The 18,981-nt window shown below is 41.5% G+C and overlaps 1 protein-coding gene across 2 annotated transcripts in view; it reads right to left on the reverse strand.

The window, feature by feature from the left end:
• The window catches only part of TBC1D14 (TBC1 domain family member 14), a 60,410-nt gene that overhangs the window by 40,368 nt on the left and 1,061 nt on the right, over positions 1–18,981 (reverse strand). For both annotated transcript variants that reach the window (XM_030449897.1, XM_030449898.1), the window contains exons 2-3: positions 13,894–14,626; positions 763–883 (exon numbers count right to left, since the gene is read on the reverse strand). In XM_030449897.1, coding sequence (XP_030305757.1) covers positions 763–883; positions 13,894–14,626 — 854 coding nt within the window. The remainder of the gene's footprint in view (positions 1–762; positions 884–13,893; positions 14,627–18,981) is intronic.

Genomic DNA, 18,981 nt, shown 5'->3' on the forward strand with positions numbered 1-18,981 from the left:
TTTTTCTCTATCCATGGAACCACTTCACTAAACAATTTCATTAACACACTCCCTTTTGAACTATACTGGACCCTATTTGTACTATAGTTTGTGAACTGTTTGTACTACACTGTACAAGAAAAAACCCCAACCTATTCCATTCACTTATCCTCAGTTGTGTTCTCTTGCTCCAACATTTCAAGTTCCCAACCAAACTTCCATGGGGAATTTCAACTCCAAACAGCTAATACATCAAAAACCAAGGAATGGATGAAACCAGCATTCCAACACAGGTTTCTAAGACTCTACTACATTGACTTTATCTTGAATTTAAGTATTTTTAATTAATCTTAAAGCAAAAGTAAGTCAAGGCCCAGGAGAACATCAGTGCCCTTCAGACAGCCTGTTAGAGATGGGTCTGTGACACAGAGGCCACAATCAGTGGAAGCCAGAGCAGAATAAAAGAAAATGGAAAGATTTTCAGCATTCCCACTAAGCTTGATTAGAAAAACCAAACACATATTCATATAATTTGAATCTTCACATGAAATGCTTTATTCCAAAGTGGTGTTTTTCATGGAGTACTCACTGCAGTGACCATAGAGGACACATTCTTTTGAATGCTGTTATAATGAAGGAAAATTTGAATGAAGAACCTTTTCTGATACTGTCCCAAGAAACTGCAAACCCAGCAAACAAACAGGCTTCACAATCATATAAACAGATCAAACTTATCTGGCTTCTACATTACCCACTAATCTTAACACAAAATTTAACAAATACCTTTTGTATTTTCTTTGGATCTTTCTGTGAGTTTTCTCTGAGAGGTACTTTTCCAAACAACTTCCATCCCACATCATTTTGTTTTTCAAATCTTGCACTTTGCTTTCTGGCAAACAAATTCCTACCAAAATTAAAAAAAAAAAAAAAAAAAAAAAAAAGTTTGATTAAAGTTGATTAATTACAGTAAACAGCAGGACAGACAATTTGCTAACCTTATGTATTCCAGCCACATATTCCAACTCCCCTTTGTGGATGTGTTTTCAGGCACCGTTTCCCATCCTCAAGAGGTACATTATGCAGTATTATTGCTATATTAGGCAATGGATTTGGTTAAATAACATTTCTGAGTAGACAAAACAAGTTCATTTGTCACTTTTAGAAAGCAGCCTTCCTTTTAAGCCATTCCCTCTAGATCATTCAGCCTCTTTTAAATACTAGGAAGCCAAATCTCTTGCTGCCAGACTTGCATCTTCTCCCCAAAATGATGTTTTTCCAAAACTGGACACACAGTCCAGACCAGACTTCATGCTTGTGGTAGCTCTCAGCTCTTCCAGACATTCTACACCCACAGCTCGTCTGGATTATTAAAATTCCAGATTTTCTGCTGTCTTACTGTCTAGGTCAGTAAATGCTCAAATATGCTCAGGTTAGCTCAATTATTAACACACACTCTGTGTGGGGCAGAGTTTTTTCTGGCAACTCAGCTACAGGCTCTTGCTCTCTCATGTAAAAGAAAAGAAAAACCAAACAAGTCCACTAAGACAAAAAAATTTTTGCTGCTTCAGTCAGCACCTGCACACCCTGGATGCTTCCAGTCTGGCATTCCTGCTTTTCCTCACCTGCAGGTTGACCCAAAGATTGTTTCTTATCATAGAATCCTCGAATTGGCTGGGTTGGAAGGGACCTCAGAGATCATCAAGTCCAACCCTTGATCCACTCCCGCTGCAGTTCCCAGCCCATGGCACTCAGTGCCACATCCAGGCTCTTTGGAAAGATCTCCAGACACGGAGAATCCACTACTTCCCTGGGCAGCCCATTCCAATGCCTGATCACCCTCTCCAGAAAGAAATTCTTTCTCATCTCCAACCTAAACCTCCCCTGGCACAACTTGAGACCCTGCCCTCTTGTCTTGCTGAGAGTTGCCTGGGAAAAGAGCCCAACCCCCCCCTGGCTCCAACCTCCTTTCAGGGAGTTGGAGAGAGTGATGAGGTCTCCCCTGAGCCTCCTCTTCTCCAGCCTCAACACCCCCAGCTCCCTCAGCCCTTCCTCACAGCAATTCTGCTGGATCCCTTCACAGCCTCCTTGCTCTTCTCTGGACCTGCTCCAGCACCTCAATCTCCTTCCTGAACTTCCTGAGGGGCCCAGAACTGGACACAGGACTCAAGCTGTGGCCTCACCAGGGCTGAACACAGGGGCAGAATCCCTTCCCTGGACCTGCTGGCCACGCTGTTCCTGAGCCAGCCCAGGATGCCATTGGCCTTCTTGGCTACCTGGGCAAATTCATGTATGTTTCTTCAAAGTGTGGCATTTGGGGGAATAAAACTAAATGGAGCTTCATGTTCTAAAAGGGTTAAATACCCATCTGCAATAGGAATGATCTGGACACAAACCAACTTTCTTCCTGGTCACTTTGGGGCAGGTAACATAAATACACCCACAGAGGTAATTCCAGAGTGTTTGGGATACAGATATTAATATTAGGAAAACAATTGTCAGAGTGCACTGGAATGTACTGTGAGATTAATAGGGTGCACTGCCATCCTTAAATATGCATATATTTACACAAATTATCACATGCTGCTGTATCACAAGGGTACAGTTACCTTGAAACCCAAGCCAGGAAGAGATTATCAATATTAAAAGATAAGAACAAAGTGCTTAGGTACAGAGATGACACAACAATTGATGTCACACTTCTACAAAACCCTAACCCACCACATACACAACAAAAAAACAGTATAAAGGTGTGGGGGAAATAATTGTAGGGTAAGCACTGAAGATCAGCAGGAGGTGAATGGAGCAATACACTGCCATTTTTTCTCTCTTTCCACTTGTTTTCAAAGCATGAAATTGTAATTCTACAGGTAAACTACAGGATCAAAACCTAAGATCTGCTTTTTCTCTAAAACCCCATCTAACATCATCTAATACTCCACCCCTGTGCTGTGAAGCTCTCCTCCAGTTCATCATTTCAGATGTAGAGCTTGTCAGAGATTTAGATGCTAAGTAGAGCATTGATCAACAACTTTGACTACACTGCTAACACTAAAAAAAAAAAAAAGTAATAAAAAAAAGGCCATCACAAAACCAATTTCCAGTCAATATATCTCAGCTGAATTTGCTTTCTTTTCAGTATCAATTCCTTCACCTTGGCAATATAAAGAATCCATTCTGTTAGACCATTTAGTACCCTGAAGGGCTTCTGCATTTCATTATCTTCTTACCCCTTCCCAAGTTGACAACCATGTATGTGAGGCAGCCTGAGATGGTGGATTTATAGGATTATTGGAGACAGCTGTCAGGGAAATAAAGTGTAAACAGAGGCAGACATGAGATTTATACATTTCAAAAGGGGAAATACCACGCAGGTTTAAAACACATCTAAGAATGGAATAACATCAGCAAAACCACTGCAGGTAAATGGGATACACAATGCAGGACAGGTTGGCTGCTCTTGAAAGAAGTTTTATTTCAGGATGTAGTCTGAAATTTACTTTTCTGGCTACTGCCTTGAGAGAAAACAAGAACTTGTAGCCAGGGACACTTGAAACAGCCTGATGAGAAGGCACACATTCAAATCTGCCTTTGCAAGTAAAAGATTTTCCACCATAGTTCCTTAGTACTGCAATAACTTGAAAACTAAAGGACCAAGAGGCAATTTTCTCTCCCTATCCACATTTCTATCCATCCACATGAGAGATGGCCAGCACAGGTCCATAGAAGCAAGAATCCCCCCAATTTCCTGAGGGGTTTTGCAAGCAGCAGTAGGGCTTTATCCTCAAAATAAAATAAAGATGAACTGATGAAGTATAAGAGCTCTCCACTCCAAGTGCCTGCAGGATTTTTGCTGTACATTCCAGGGCACCAGGCATCTCTTCCTCTCTTTGCACTATGCCAGGGATTTCCAATTCAGTTTCTTCTTATAATCTAATTTACAACATGTATTGAACCGGAAGCACCAGCCATGGTCAATAACCAATGCTCATTTTGTACTTAATCATCTTTTCATTTGCCCTGCTCACTGTCTCTGCCCAAGGCTCAGTGTTTTGCTGCTCTCCATGCTTTTCATGCACTCCAAAAAGGTCTCAGAATTCCTGAAAGGCATCACTTTATCAGCAGCCACACACCACAACCTGCTCTTGCTTTGACTGAGGACACACAACATTGTTAGACCCTGATCTGCCAAAGGGAAATGACATGACAGCTGGGAGATGCTGCTTTCTTTGCACTTGATTTTATTAGAGTTAATAATAATTAAAACCAAACCAAACCAAAAAAAAAACAAAAAACAAAAAACAACACCAACAACACTCTGGTCCAGTTTCTTCAAAGCTTTGCAGTGAATCAGGACAACACTACAGGGTCCTGATAAACCCTGTACTTGAGACTTCTGGACTGAAAGTAGACCCTTAAAAGATGCAGCCTCCTCAGGAGGTAATAATTTCTGTCATTTATATATATATCAGAACAAATTATAAAAAAATATTCACTTTTCTGATGCCACAGCATAAAAAGGAACTCCTTTCTTCCCATGCTCACAGAGCTCCCTAAGAGTTTCAAGAGAAGTACGAGGTGAGAAGTACTTCTGAGTAGATAGAATTCACAAAAAAACTTCCAGTCAAAGGAAGATCTTCAGAAAAGATCTTCAGCTCTGGAGAGATCTTCAGAAGATCTCACTTAATGAAAAGCACAGGTTAACAAGGTGCAAAATGTTTCTTGTTGAAAAAACAAACAAGCAAACAACCAAAAAAACCCAAACCAAAACCAGATTTTCACTGCAGAGAGGAGCTTCAAAATCCTAGGGCAAAAAGTCTTCAAAGTTTAAATTGAAGTGGTTTAAGATATAAAAATTAATTTGAGATCTTGAGTGTAAAAAGGGTTGGCATGCCTGGAGAGAAGAGCTCACACACTGAGCATTACCTCAGTTCTCACTGTCCTCTTCACAGCCATCAGAGCACATCCTGCTGATTTATAGAGGGATATTAACAGGAATATCTGCTGTGATGCATCATGTCTGCAGCATCAGTAGTGTGGAGCCATTCAAGTGGCATGGGTTACATTTGCATTCCTATTAAATGTGGGGCTGTTCTGTGCCAGGTTTCTGCAGCTGCTTACTGAAGGAAAAACCAAGCATAAAAGTTCAATTCAGATCACATTTCAAGTAGACAATGAGCCCTGCAAAGTTCCCTAAATCTCCTGAAAAAAGCCTGAAGTCTGTTATCTCCACAGCCAACAGCTGGCCCCATGACCAGATAACACTGGTTTCTGGAAATAATTCACTACATGCAGTGATTGCCAGTTCTTGAATTCCTCATTCCCAACCCCAGAACACCTCTCAGTCAACTTAAGCTTTTAGTAAAGAAACCAAAAACACCAAACAAAGAAAAAAAATGAAAAAAGAAAACCAACAGAACAAAACACCATCCAGAAAGTTCAAGAATTTTGAGAACAGTGAAGAATCTTCAGCAAGTCAAAATTATGCTCTGAATTTACCCCTGCTCAGAAAATTATGCTCAGAATTTCACCCCTGAGAGCTTGGCAAAGGTCAAGGTGAAGGCAGAACAGTGCTTGGTTTATAGGTAAATAAATCCAACACAGGGAGAGCCAGGCAGCCTGGAAGCTGTACTACCTATGGAAGAGGTAACTAAGGACAAGTCATGTTTTAGAAATCCCTGTCACATTTTATAAACCAAGTTTCCCAACCACTGGAATTCCTTTACATTCAGTAAGAACCAAGAATGACACTTCACGGTGTAAAAGCTACAAAAAAGGGCTGAAAAAAAAGATTTTCAGAGTTGAGGGAGACAATAATACAACCCAAGTCAGCAGTAGAGGGTACCTGAGAGCTTGAAGCAGAGTAACTTGGAAATCCCTCCTTAGGTTTCTGGGAAAAAAAGCAGGATTTGATAAACTACTTATCAAGACTACAATGTTCTGCACTTGACTTTTTTTCTGAAGAGGGCAACCCTCATTTCAGAGAACTAAGGAGAAATCATTCATATTTAGCAACCAGGCTGTACCAAATAATTATTCTGCATGTGGAGGATGTATGAGAATGCTGCAGAATTCTCAGGAATGGGACTTTTAGTGAGTTAGGGCAACATTTGGGTTCCCATTATCCCAGTGTTACCAGCATGCAGACTTCTTCATTGGGCTGAGGTGCTATAACCACAAACACAACAAATTAAATGAATGTTTGAAATGTCATCCTAAGCAAAAAGCTGAACCAGAGTCAACTGGAAGACTTTGCAGCAATAAAGATTAAATAGGGACAGTGTAGGATTAGCAAGATCAAGAGGAAAAAAAATATTAAAAGCTCTCTACCTGGTACCCAGGAGACTTAATCTGTATCCAGAAAAAAAAATAAATTAAAAGCTCTCTACCTGGTACCCAGGAGACTGAATCTGCATCCAGTTTGGGCCCCCTGGACTAAATTAGTGATTATTAGTGATTATTAGTGATTACTGCAGATGGGCAGTGGGGAAGCAGACCCAGAGCTTACAAGCAGGGATGCTGAGAGGTGGTTCCATGGAGCCTGGGGAGCATTTCCCAGAGATGGGAACACAACAACCAAGAGGCAGAACAGCAAGGTGCTGCAAGGGAAATTCCAACTGGATAAAAGGGGAGGGGAAAAAAAAATCATCAGAGTGGCAATGGATAAATCCTGGATTGTGCAGGCTAGAGAGGTTGTGGTAAATCCTTGGATATACTGGAAAAATCCTAAGGAACATGATCCAGTGCTGAAGTCAGCCCTGCACTGAGCAGGAGGTTGCAGCAGTTGGGTCCAGAAATCCCTCCTGACCTAAACCCTTCTGGGATTCTGTACCTGCTGCAGCTCAAAGGGGAGACTAAAGAAATACCTTCTCTTCCCTCATCATTGTGACCCACTTCTTGGGTTTATTTTCTCAGTTATCAATGTAAAGTGTGAATAATTCCTTCTTTTCTGTAGGGTTTTTTCTTTATTATTCTTAGGCTTGAAACTTCTCAATGGCTCAAAAACTTAATGACTCCAAAGAGATAATTAATATGGAGAGCCCCTTAAAACAGCAATGCAATTAATGCTCTAATTGGGATCAACAGTTCCTGAAGATGAATTCAGAGATTTTTTTTTTTTCCTGCCAGCAAACTCAACAGGCATGTAACAGAGCTCTGAATATCCAGAGCAAGGAATAAAAACACAATTCCTGCTTCAGGAAACCCATGGCCTCCATATTCTATTTCAGTTAATCAGGTATTCATTCATCTGTAGAAATTTATGACCAGATCATTTCTTTTAAAGCCTTTATAAAGCTGTTTAAACCCAAAATTTAATGTTGATTCCAACTTCCCAACTGATAACATAACACTGGGAATGGGAAAACTGTTTGAAAAAAGAAAATCAAGGTGCAAGGATTTCTGTTTATTCCATCTAATTTCACCTTGTTCACTGCATTTTCACAATGCTGACCCTGAATCAAGTACTTTTTACAGTCAGAGTAATTATTTTTCTTTTTATCATCTCTGTACTTGCAATAACTTGCAACAGCTGCTGTGGCTGATAAGGAAGGGAGGCAACAAAAAGTCAGTTGAGCATTAAATGGTATTTGGATCAGATAGATGGCAGTGTTTGTGTGCCCATCAGCACTTCCCAGAGCTCCTTTTGACACAGGGGAAGATCAAGAAAGTTTCTGCAAATTAAGTGAAGACAAAGCCCACCAAACCCACTCCTTCACCTAGACAACAAATTAGAATGAGGAGAGACCTTACTTGGACTCTTCTGAATTAGTTCTTGAAGTCTCACAAAACCTATGTAATCCTCTTTCTCCTCAAAAGCAAGCAGGTGGGATGTGTGTAACTGAACTCCAACCTTTCCAAAACAGAGCCTCATGTTGGAGATGAAAGAGAAGGAATGGGAGGGAAAAAGCAATACAGAACACAGCAAGCAACACACAACACCCACCTATGCTACAAATCTCACCCAGCAGCCAGTGGGAGACTTCTGTAATGCTTCCCACCAGCCACTGGAAAAGAAACACACATATTTGACTTTATTTTAAATAATAACTAAATAAGTCCTGACTTACTGCATAATTTTGTATCATTACTGGATAAAAAAAAAACCAACAAACAACAAAACCCAAACTGAAAGCACTTGCTGTGCACATTTTTATCTCGCTTCCATAATGAATAACTTCAGTAAGCCTCTTAGTTTGGCTGCCAAGCAAATGAAAACAGTTTTGCACAAACAGGAATTCAAATAGAACAGATTTTATCTGCAAAAGAAACTTCCCTTCACTTTAAAGAGCCACATCTCAAAGCAGACTCAGTGCAAAATTTAATGAAGGACTAACAGAACAGTTACAGTAAATAAAAGCTCCATTATTCCAGGCAGAAAGGGAAAACAGAGAGTAAAATGTCTGTGGACAGTTTCAGTTCAACACCTAGTGGAGAACAAACCTCATGACAAAAGTTCAAACTGAATGAGAGGGTAGGAATTGTGAAAACTGGACCACACCTTTCAAGCTGTATCAAAAGCAAAGGCTGTTGTTACCTCTGCAGAACTCTGCACCTAGAAATATTTATTTCAGAAAAATTCTGCATCTTTTCTTCTCTTCATGTGGCTGTGCAAGTGCAAGGCCATCAGGGCTTTCCTTTCAAGGAAAAGGCTTTCAATAGGCAGTATCCAAAACTCTGATGTAAAGACTGAAGCCCCCAGATGAACATTCCTGAGCCCCTCAGGGGATGCTGGAGTGTTTCCAGCATCACATCCATCATCCTCCTTTCCTGGGCTGCTTCCCACACCACTGCCACTGAAGTTCTATCCACAAACCTTTGGAATTCCCATTACTGACAACAATCAGCTCAAAAAGCACCCAGGGAAGAGTTGTGAGGGATGAAACTGCCACTAAGTTCATCTCATGAAACCCAGGGGTCAGGCTCCTGGGGTGTGAGGTGTCCAGGTGGGTTCCCTCCAGAGACTGGGACCTTTTGGACTCCTTCCTCCCATCTCCTGGCCACCTCCACTGGTTTTTGTTCATTTCTGGTTAAAAGCAGAAATCCAGCTCTTTCTCCCTGTCCTACACATTTCACTCAGATGGATGCTCAGCCCACATCCTCCCTCAGCAACTCATACTCTAATAGGCTTCATTTAACATAAGACATGCAGAGAAGTAGAGACACCATCATATATAAATTTTAATAACTCAGAATACACAATCATAATTATTTTTATCCTTTCTCTTCCCTTCCACAGTGAGCGAATTCCCTTTTTGGAGAGATGAGAGTGGGAAACAAGCAGTGTGGTACCCCTTGTTATTCTACCTTCCTTTTAACACCAAAATGAGAGAAGCATGATAAGCTGACTGCTCATTAAAATGGCATTATGAAAGTGTTCTATTCATAAATTCACTTATTTATTGTATCCATGGACCTAATTCCTGAGGTTGAGAATTCCCAATTAAGTGTAGCCAGGCAGCTCAAAACATGAATGTGTGTGTGGAGGTGATAAAAATGGAGGAGTCAAACAATTTAATGCTGAAACCAGCAGCTCCTCTTGTGATATTTAAACCCTTTTTTCACCCAGACAGCCAGTAAGGCCACAGTCTGGAAAAGTTTTGGTTCTATGTATGGTGTAGGGTGCCAGTCCTGCTTCAGAAGCTTCACTACAGATTACTTGGAAATAGTTAAAAATAATATTTTTTTAAAGTCCTTTGTGTAGTCCCTGTTCTCTGCAGAGGTTTCCTGAGATCCTGCTGCTTGGAACATTCAGATCAAAAACTTCTAGGAGGGGACTGAAAGAAAGAGAACAGAGATTCCTGGAAAACAGACAATATCCCCAGCTGTGGGCTAAGTAAAAATTTAGTATTCTGAGAACTCTAAAGGAAGGGAACAGGATGAACTCATTACTGAAATGAACACAGTCCTTTCTATTGTCACTCTACATGTAACCATAAAAAGCCTCATCCTCACTCTCCAAAATGATAAATAAAACAATAAATGAGAAGTCCAGCTTCTGCAGTATGATCACAACAGTCCTGACTCAGCACAGCTGTTTAAAAACCTGAGCATTAAAAAAGTTTATGTTTCAGCAGTACTGTACAGAAGCAAAGTCCAAAGGTAAAACCCATTAACCTGTGCTACTCTGGGTCACCAGGGCAAAAGGACAGACAAGTCACTGCCTCTTCAGTCTCCCAGCCAATTATTTGCTCACACTATTTCTCAAACCAAGTTCCTGCCATATATTCAAATTAAGGAAATGAATTCAAACTCCTGCTTAATGTGAAAGGCCTCCAGTCTTTTAGAGCTGACACTTGAAAACAATCACCATGCCAGGTTTCTTTGTCAGCACTACAGATGCTTTCAGAAGCAAGAACCCATTTTCATGTGCTGAGCTGCACCAGTGCTCCACCCAGCACCCTACCTGGGATGCCTCAAGCTCTTTCAAGAGGAAAGCCAGGTGTGAAGAAGCAGGCAATAGGTCACTTTTTCCTCACTTTGAATATTCCTGACACACCTAAAGAGCCTGAGGAGACAACTGGAGTTTTTGGAGTCTGAAGAGACAGCAACAGAGCCAGAGGAGCAGTCCTGGAAATGTTCTTCACCGTGGTGCTCAAGAAGGTGAGGCAGGAGCACTCCATTCCCAAGTGCTCTTCAAGGTGCTGGGATCAAGAGGCAACAAGCCAACAGGATTCTCCTTTCTCCAGCCATCATCAACACTTGAGAAGATACCACAGATACTGCTGTAACACAGCACAGAGACTGCTGTGGAACACACAGCCTCATGCAGGAAAATTAAGAGGTACAGAGGAAAATTAAATGTACAGAGTGCTGAGAACCAGCAGGAGCTTCTCTAAGCATCTTCTTTATATTATAGAAAATTTACCCTTAACTGGTAAAATGCAGACTAGGTGAGAGGGACCCTGCACCAGGCAGCTGATTTTTCTCAGGACTATGCCTGCAGGCAGCTGTAAATCTGCACTGACCTATCCAGACCAAACCCAATCTTGACAGCTTCAGAGAAACTACTAAATTCTCAGATGGCAAACACAGCTGCTGTTCCATCAGAGGTTTCTCCTTTTACCAAATGTCAGCAACTTGAGCAAAACCTGAGCTGACTCATCTTTGCCCTCAGTGATTCAAAACTGCATCCCACCACTCAGAGTCCTCAAAAAAACCCAACATGATGGAGGCTGAGAGCAGTGCAGCTTCACCCCCCCACCATCAGGCTGCTGGGAAGTAGGAGAACTGTATACAAACCACTCAGGTGCTGCTTCCCCCATCTTGTGTACAAATGTGCCAGCCACTCACCAAAGCCAAAGCAGTTTGCATTTCTCCTTCCATAGTTTCTCCTTGGTTTTCAAAAGGGAAGGTTGATGCATTCCATCATAGAATGGTTTGGGTTAAATCCTTAAAGCTCATCCAGTCCCAACCCCCTGCATGGGCAGGGACACCTCCCACCAGCCCAGGTTGCTCCAAGCCCCATCCAACCTGGACTTGGACACTGCCAGGGATGGGGCAGTCACAACCTCCCTAGGCAACCTGGGACAGGGGCTCAGCACCCTCAAATTAAAGAATTTCTTCCTAATGTCTGACCTAAATTTCCCCTCTTTTAGCTTAAAACCATTGCCCCCTACCCCATCATTACCTGCCCTTGGTAACAAGTCCCTCCCCAGCACTTAATCTGCAAGACTGCATCTCAAGTGGAATTCCTTTCAGCACAGAGAGAAGGGGCAGGTACAAAGCTGGACTTTGTACCTACCACTGCAGCACTTTTTACAAACTACTTTAAGAAGCTCCCTTCTCATACTACTCCAAATGCCTTCTCCTTGCCTAACCCTGTACACAAATCCTGGCACACAGCAGAGTTAGGTAGGGAGGCCCCTAGAAGTCTGTTACTTTCAAACAAAACACTGCAGGACCAAAGTTCATTCACTCAACTTCTTGTTTAAGCACTGGGAATCCAAGGAGCCCACAGAAACTCCAGGGAACCGTAGAGGAAGCAGTTGCAACCCCATGGTTAGCAGACTGCAAACATAACAAAACCCAGCAACAACATGTTTTGATCCTTACCAGTGTTGGCAGCATCAACACAGACAGTGCTCCCTGCAGCACAGAAAGGCCCTGAGAAGCTCCTTGCTTGTTCAGCACCTGAGAAAGTCACAACCAACTTGCATGACCCAAGAGAAGGGATGCATAAAATATGGGGGTGTGGTGTGCAAGCAGAAAAAGTGAGCAACTCTTTCCAAAACAGAGCAGAAAGTAGATGGTAAAGGGAAGGATATTGAAGGGCAGGGCACAGACAGAGCACCTGGAACTTCAAAGCTTCAAGTCACCTAGTTTGTATTAATCCTCATGTTCTCATGAAGACTTCACATGGCCACCAAGATTACCTGTTTCCCATGTAAAAGGTAGTAAGGACAGTCTCTGCTCCCTGGAATTCAGCATTCCTGAAAAGATTCCCATTAAAAAGCTCAGTCCAGTGAGCACCACTGTTGCTCTAACACTGGCAGAACCTCTGGAGACTACACTAAGACAGCAGTTGGACAGATGGCTTTATTTTGTTGGGTGAGGTATGGTGAGGAGCAGTTAAACACCCTACTTTGAGCAGGATATTAATGTTCCTGTTCCACAGTGCTCCCCTCAGGCTGAAGGACAGCAGTTGTTTGAGTTAGCAGTTGTTCTACCAGAATGGGTAACAAAAGTTCATGTTTTGAAGCACCCAGAAGCCTCTTGTTAAGTCTGGTCCCATGGCAACAGAGGTCCACAAAAGCTTCAGCACCTCAAACATGACTGATGCCTGGAGTTCTGCTGCACAGCAGCTTTCAACCAAGAATAAAAACCAATAAAGACTTCAGCCCATTCAGTAGATCTAAAAAAAACCTGCTCCTCTTAAGCTTCACAAATACAGCAGCCTTTCAAAGAAATGTTTGCTAATTCTGTAAGCATTTTATCAGCCTATTCACTTAATGCAAAAAAACAAATTTACATGAGGGGAAAAAAGAGATAAGCTGAAGCAATCGTGTTCAAAACAGGTTAGATTTGGCTAACTCTGCTTGATGGCCAAAGTTTATTTCTAAGGCTGTTCCTTCTAAATATATCATTCTTCAGGCATTTTATCCTAAAAGTAAGAGGCATCGTGGTGGCTTTAAATAAACAGAAACAGAAAACAACAACAAACAACCCAAACTGTAAAAAGCAGGCTAATCCTTTTCCTCATTTGCCCCTTTCACTGGGTGTCTGCATTTAGAATACCTTAGCATCCACGTTTAGATGAGGTGGGTAACTGCTTTGAGTGGTGGTTGCTTTCATTTCACCAACTGAGTGACAAAATGTCAGATGTTCTCATTTCACACAAAAATGAAGGAAAAAAGGTATAAACAACACTGTACCTGAGATTTGGGAAAAGCAGAGAAGTCACACAGGTGTTTGACAAGTACATGCGCTTTAACCTTCATGCCCTTACATTGACCAATAAAATACTCCATTACTATTAGACCAATTTTGAATCATTAGATGTCCAAGTTCTTCAGCAGAAGTGTGGATCCTACCTATATTTACTTTTTTATGGGACAGGAGATTAAGGACCTTGGCTGAGATCACAGAACCCATCACTGGAGAAGGCAGGAAGAAAACCTTTGTTCAGTGGAAAGAACATTGTTTGGAATTAATTTTATTGTAATGTGGGAGGAATCTTTCAAGAAGCTTTAAGATGCTTCCATGTATCATAAAGATGATACAGAGCAGGATTCAGAGCCTCAGTCCCTAGCAATATTTGCTGACTTACTCAGAACTGGGAAAAAAGTTAACATCAATTTAAATTGAAATAGCAAGCTACTCCCTCTTTCAAACAACAATACCACACAAGACCTTCTTCCTATGACCTTACTTCATCCCACTCTTAAATTCAAATATATAATTTAGGGAAAAAATCACCTGGCAAAGAAGTTTGTGAAAGGTTCCAGTATTCTTCGCTTGCTGTCCACGTCTGCCTCTTGACAAGGCCCCTGCTGGCACTGATCATTGGTCTCTTTAGTGGAATTCAGGGTGACATCTGAGAAGTGGGCCTCATCTGTCTCCAGGTTCACAATTGCACTTGAACTGCTTGTGACCACAAAGTCCAAAATGTCCTCGTTGCTGACTGATAAAGTGGCTGAGAGCTCCGTGCTGAGACTCGAGACGCTGCAGACGGAGACGTCGTCGCTTCGGCTCAGAGGTTTTGCAGTGGGGCTGTAAAGTTTGACAGTGTCGTAGCCACTTCGGGGGAAAGTGGAGGATTTCCTCACGGCGTGGTCCTGCTCAGAGGACAGGGAATTTGGAGGCACGTAAGATGGCAGCGTGGAGGCGCTCTGAAAAGCCCTTTCAGGCACCACTTCGGGTTCTGACTTTCTTTTCCCATTTAACGCGCTGCAGTGGACGGGCTCTGGGTTCCCTATTTCTAGAGTTGGAATCCCAGAATCCACTGATTTAAGGCTGTGACAATCTTCTAAAACATTGGCCAACTGGCCAGGCCCATCCTCAGGTGATGAGAGGGATCTTGGGGTCCTGGAATTCAAGCTTGGAAGACCCTGGAAAGTGCTGCCTGCTTTAATGTCCAGAATTCCCACGAAGCTCAAACCATTCAAGGAGTTGGAGAAACTCACATCAGTTGTCTTGGCCCAGCTGGTAACTGGTTAAAAAGAAAGCAAAAATTATGAGCTGGCAGGAAGGTTGTGGTTTGTTCCTGGCTGTTTGGTAGGGTTTTTTTAAAACACATTCAATCCTGTCAGAATTTAGGCTTTTAATTTAAAGTTATTCATCTTCTCTTGCACATTATTACCAAGCCTTCCCCCTGGGTGAAGAAGCAGGACAATGGCAACTTAAATAAGGCTTCTAGAAAATGTCAAGCATAAAAAGCTTTTAATAAGCAGTTTGTGTGGCATTGTTTGCTTCATAGACATCTCCTGAGAGTGAAATTACATGCTATAAAAATTGTAGTATTTAATGTTCCGTGTCAATATTAAGACAAATGCTTGAAATTAACTTTTATGCAGTCATAAGTGCACATTTACTGAGGCTGGGGAGGGGACTGCAACACTTATTTCCACACACTTAGATCAAAACTCTGATGTGTTCACTAAAATGGAATTTCTTAGCGTTCTCCTGGAATCCATAAATCTGACAATAAATTTGTCACCGAAAAGAATGCCCAAATATCACTCTTGTTTTAAGCAAGAGGTGCAAAATCTGAATGCCTACAAAGCTATTCACACAGTGTTCAGACAACACACATGATGCACTCCATCAGTGCATGCACAATAAAACTGACCCTTGCAAATAAATTATATTTATTGCCCTCAGGGATGGCTACCCTTGATATTTGCAGCATATATTCAGTCTCCCCAGAGCCTGCCAGCTGGGCAGCTCATCCAGCCAGTGCCTCACTTTCAGCCTAAATCTGAGCAACCCTCAAAGAGAGGACAGGGAAGGGTGAGCTGCAGGGTAGATCCACTGTCCTGATGGGCATCTGCAGCTTTCCATAAACCTGGAACATCACCAGGACTGCAGCCCTGGCTCCCAAAACTGCTGCTGACCCTTTGAAACACTACTTATTGTTGTGACCTTACATACATCTTCTCTTTCTAGATTAGTAGTTAACCTACAGTTTTGGGTTTCTTCTCTCTGAGCTAAGTGTGAAAAATATTCCTCCCACCTTGCAAGACCAATTTTTCTCCAGTTCCTGTAGCCTGGTCTCCTTTTTCTGGTCTCCTATTCTCTCTCAAGTGTAGCACTTAATTAAAGGTGCCAGTTGTCCTCTACAAGGTCTTCTCCTCATTCTTCTTCTAAAACACCAGCAAATGCTGCCCCCACCTTCCAAAACAAAACCCACTAACCACAGAAAAACCCCAAACAAATCCCAAACATCTCATTTAGGAGAGCTGGTGCCTCCTGGGGATTCCAAACCACTAATGGCACCTCAGCTCTGCCAAACACCAGGTTTGACTCCACCTCTTCTTACATCTGAGCCCATCAATACACTTTGTCCCTGTGATTCTGATGGGCAGTAGGTGACAGAAAACATATTTCAAACCTATTCCACTTGTCCAAAGTGAAACAATTTTTTTCCAGAAGCTTTCAGTCACACAAAAAAATCTGTGAATCCAAACCTGCTTCATATGCTGAAGCAGCTCTTTAATTTACAACACAAATACTACTCACAAGCTGATCCAATACTCCAGCTCAACCACATGTATGGAAAAGTCAAGTAGAAACAACTCTGGATATTTAATCTTTCAGACCTTTTTAGACCTTTTTAACTGCCAACTATACACAACCCATCCAAATCAATCAATTCATCAACTGCTTAATCCTTTGGATAAGCAAGGTTTCACATTTATTTTCTGACTAAAAAAAAAGCTGGTGAAGATGTAGACTTTTCTCATAGAGCTGCTACAGTATCTTTTCTAGTTTCAAGTAAGTTTATATCCCCTACATTTAAAAAGTGATGTCTTCAGATAGCTTAGCAGATCACCTGCATACACCACATTAAGACTGCAAAAGTCAGCAAAAAACCCAAACAAAACCTCCTAAACACCATCTCTGAATGCAGGCAGCAAATTAGTTCATGAGTATTTTTATCTTCTGCTTCATGAAGTGATCTGTGATATGTGAAGTGCAACATGGAGCATGAGGGATAATTACTGCTTAATACTTGAATCTCCCTCTTGCTAGGATTCACTTATTTTTCTAACTTAAGTCTGACTGTTTTCCCAATGCTCATCCTCCCTTTCATAATATGTTATATTGCCCTTTAAATCAACAGCCCACCCAGTCCCAGTGGTTCTCTAAAGCTTATACACAAACTATGGAACAGCACAAGCAAGGGTGCTTGCTGTATCACAATTAATACTTATTAATGCAGCCCAGCAAACATAATTACAGAAATGTAATCAGCCAGGAACAACTTGCATGATGTTTGGGTAACTAGCACAAACATGTTCCCACAATGAATTCCTCCAGTGACTGTCTCCACTTCTGCCTAATATTCTCAGGCAGTAGCCAGTCCTTAGTTTAATTGTAGGACTCTTCTCCACTAAGATTACAACTGGTAAACATGCAGGTGGCCTTGGAAGAGGCAGTAAGCACAGCAGCTGAAGAGGCTGAACAATTCTGTAAGCAAGAGAGGTCCAAGAGAAGTGAAAACAAATTTCTACATGAGGTACTGAAGCTGTCTTCACTTGGCTTTGTGTATTTTTTCAAAGCAATAAATTCTAACAGAAAGAGATCCTTTAAAGGGGTGAGCAGCAAATGCAGAAGTGTGTAACAACTATAGCTTGCTGGAGCAAATTATGCAATAACAAGCTAAAAAGGTTTTACACAATTCAGTGAAACTGTGGGAGGCTTTGAAGTACACCCATCAATGGCTTTAAATGAAAACCTGAGATGCAATTAGCTGGCAGAAACATCCATGAGGACTCCTTGATTCATTTTACATCAGGTTGTTGTAGGATTGTTTTTAAGAATGCAGAAAAGTGATATTTATATTCTTTGTTTTCGCTGCCTCACTGGTAAATGCAAAACCTAACAACTGATGTCAAACAGAGTCAGTGTCATGCGCTCCAGTATTAACTTATTTCCATGATTCATTTAATTACATTATTGTAAAATTGTTATAGTTGTAAAACCCCTAGACATTATTAAAGTAATAGCAGTAAAATAAACTATTGAGAGCCAGTAAGGAATTTTGTCTGCACACTTTTTTATTCCTGCAAAAGGTAAATGAACTGCTTAACTCCTTGCCAAATTACACTGAGGATGCTGGAAGCTCCTGAGCATGTCAGCTCAGGGAAAAAACAGAGGATTTCTAAACAAAAAGAAACTCAGGAAATCCCCAAACTGCTAGTACCAGAATTTCAGGAAAGTATCAGTGTACTCCAGTCCTGCTTTTAGGCCCCTCTTAGCTTAATTCTTCTACCCAACAGGTGGAGTTTTGGTCTGTTCCAGTCCAGCTGTCCTTAAAGCCTCAGGGTCCCCAGATTCTGATCACATCAGAAGGCTCTGACAGTAACCAAAGGTTTTAAAACAGTTTTTGATTTTACACACTACCAAATCATGCATGATACTTGTTTATAATGCCTAAAATCTAAAACGAATTGGCTTTTTAACTCATTTTGATATAAAATTTAAAGAAAGTTAATCACAGTGCCAAACGGAGTAAAACAAAGATCAGAAAGATGCCAACCCAAGCCACAAGTTCTTATCTTACAAGTTTGCTGTGACTTGCAATAAAATTTATTTAGGCAATCGATTGGCCCAGAAGGAAGAGTAAAACAACTCTCTACAAAACAGGCTTTAGATCTTCTTGCCTCACAGGAATGAGAGGAATGGTTTACACATACTGCTCAGCTCTCAGAGTTAACATCTCAACTCTTATAACCTTGTCTCTTCAGCAATTACCTCTGCCAGCTTTTTATTAAAAAAAAAAAAGTTTTAGAACAAGGAATTGCCTCAATTACAAAGTTGCAACTGGTTGTTGGTGGGTTTTTTTTGTTACTTTCCTAGAGGGAAAACATATTTAAAAGTAAAAAAGCAAAGGATTTTAACTCCTTATGCGTTTCACAGTTATTCAGTACCAAGAAACACTCTGCAGCTATCAAGCTCAGTTTTGTTTATGAAACATTTTTGGGTCGGGGCTGTTTTGTGTTCATGTTCTGACAGCCACAGCACTGCCCCGGTGAGGAATTCCTGCCCTGCAAAACATCCCGAATTGGGACAAAGCAGGAGAATGAGGTGCAGTGACTGAGGCGACCCATGGAAGCACCGCCAAAACTTCCAATGACAAACCCAAACACTTCGGGTGCCTTGTGGTTTTTTTGTTTTTATTAAGTCTCTAACTTCACTCCCAGCTGGCGTCCTTCGCAGAGTGTGAGCTTTCCATGAGCTGAGCGCTTGCAGAGGGATTATAAGTAAACCATTCACTGCTCTTCAACCTTTTTCCTCCGTCAGGCAGGCAATATAAGTGAGTCAGAGTGTTCTGAGCCACAA

Source organism: Calypte anna, chromosome 4A (assembly GCF_003957555.1).
Source record: "Calypte anna isolate BGI_N300 chromosome 4A, bCalAnn1_v1.p, whole genome shotgun sequence".
NCBI classification, from domain to species: Eukaryota; Metazoa; Chordata; class Aves; order Apodiformes; family Trochilidae; genus Calypte; species Calypte anna.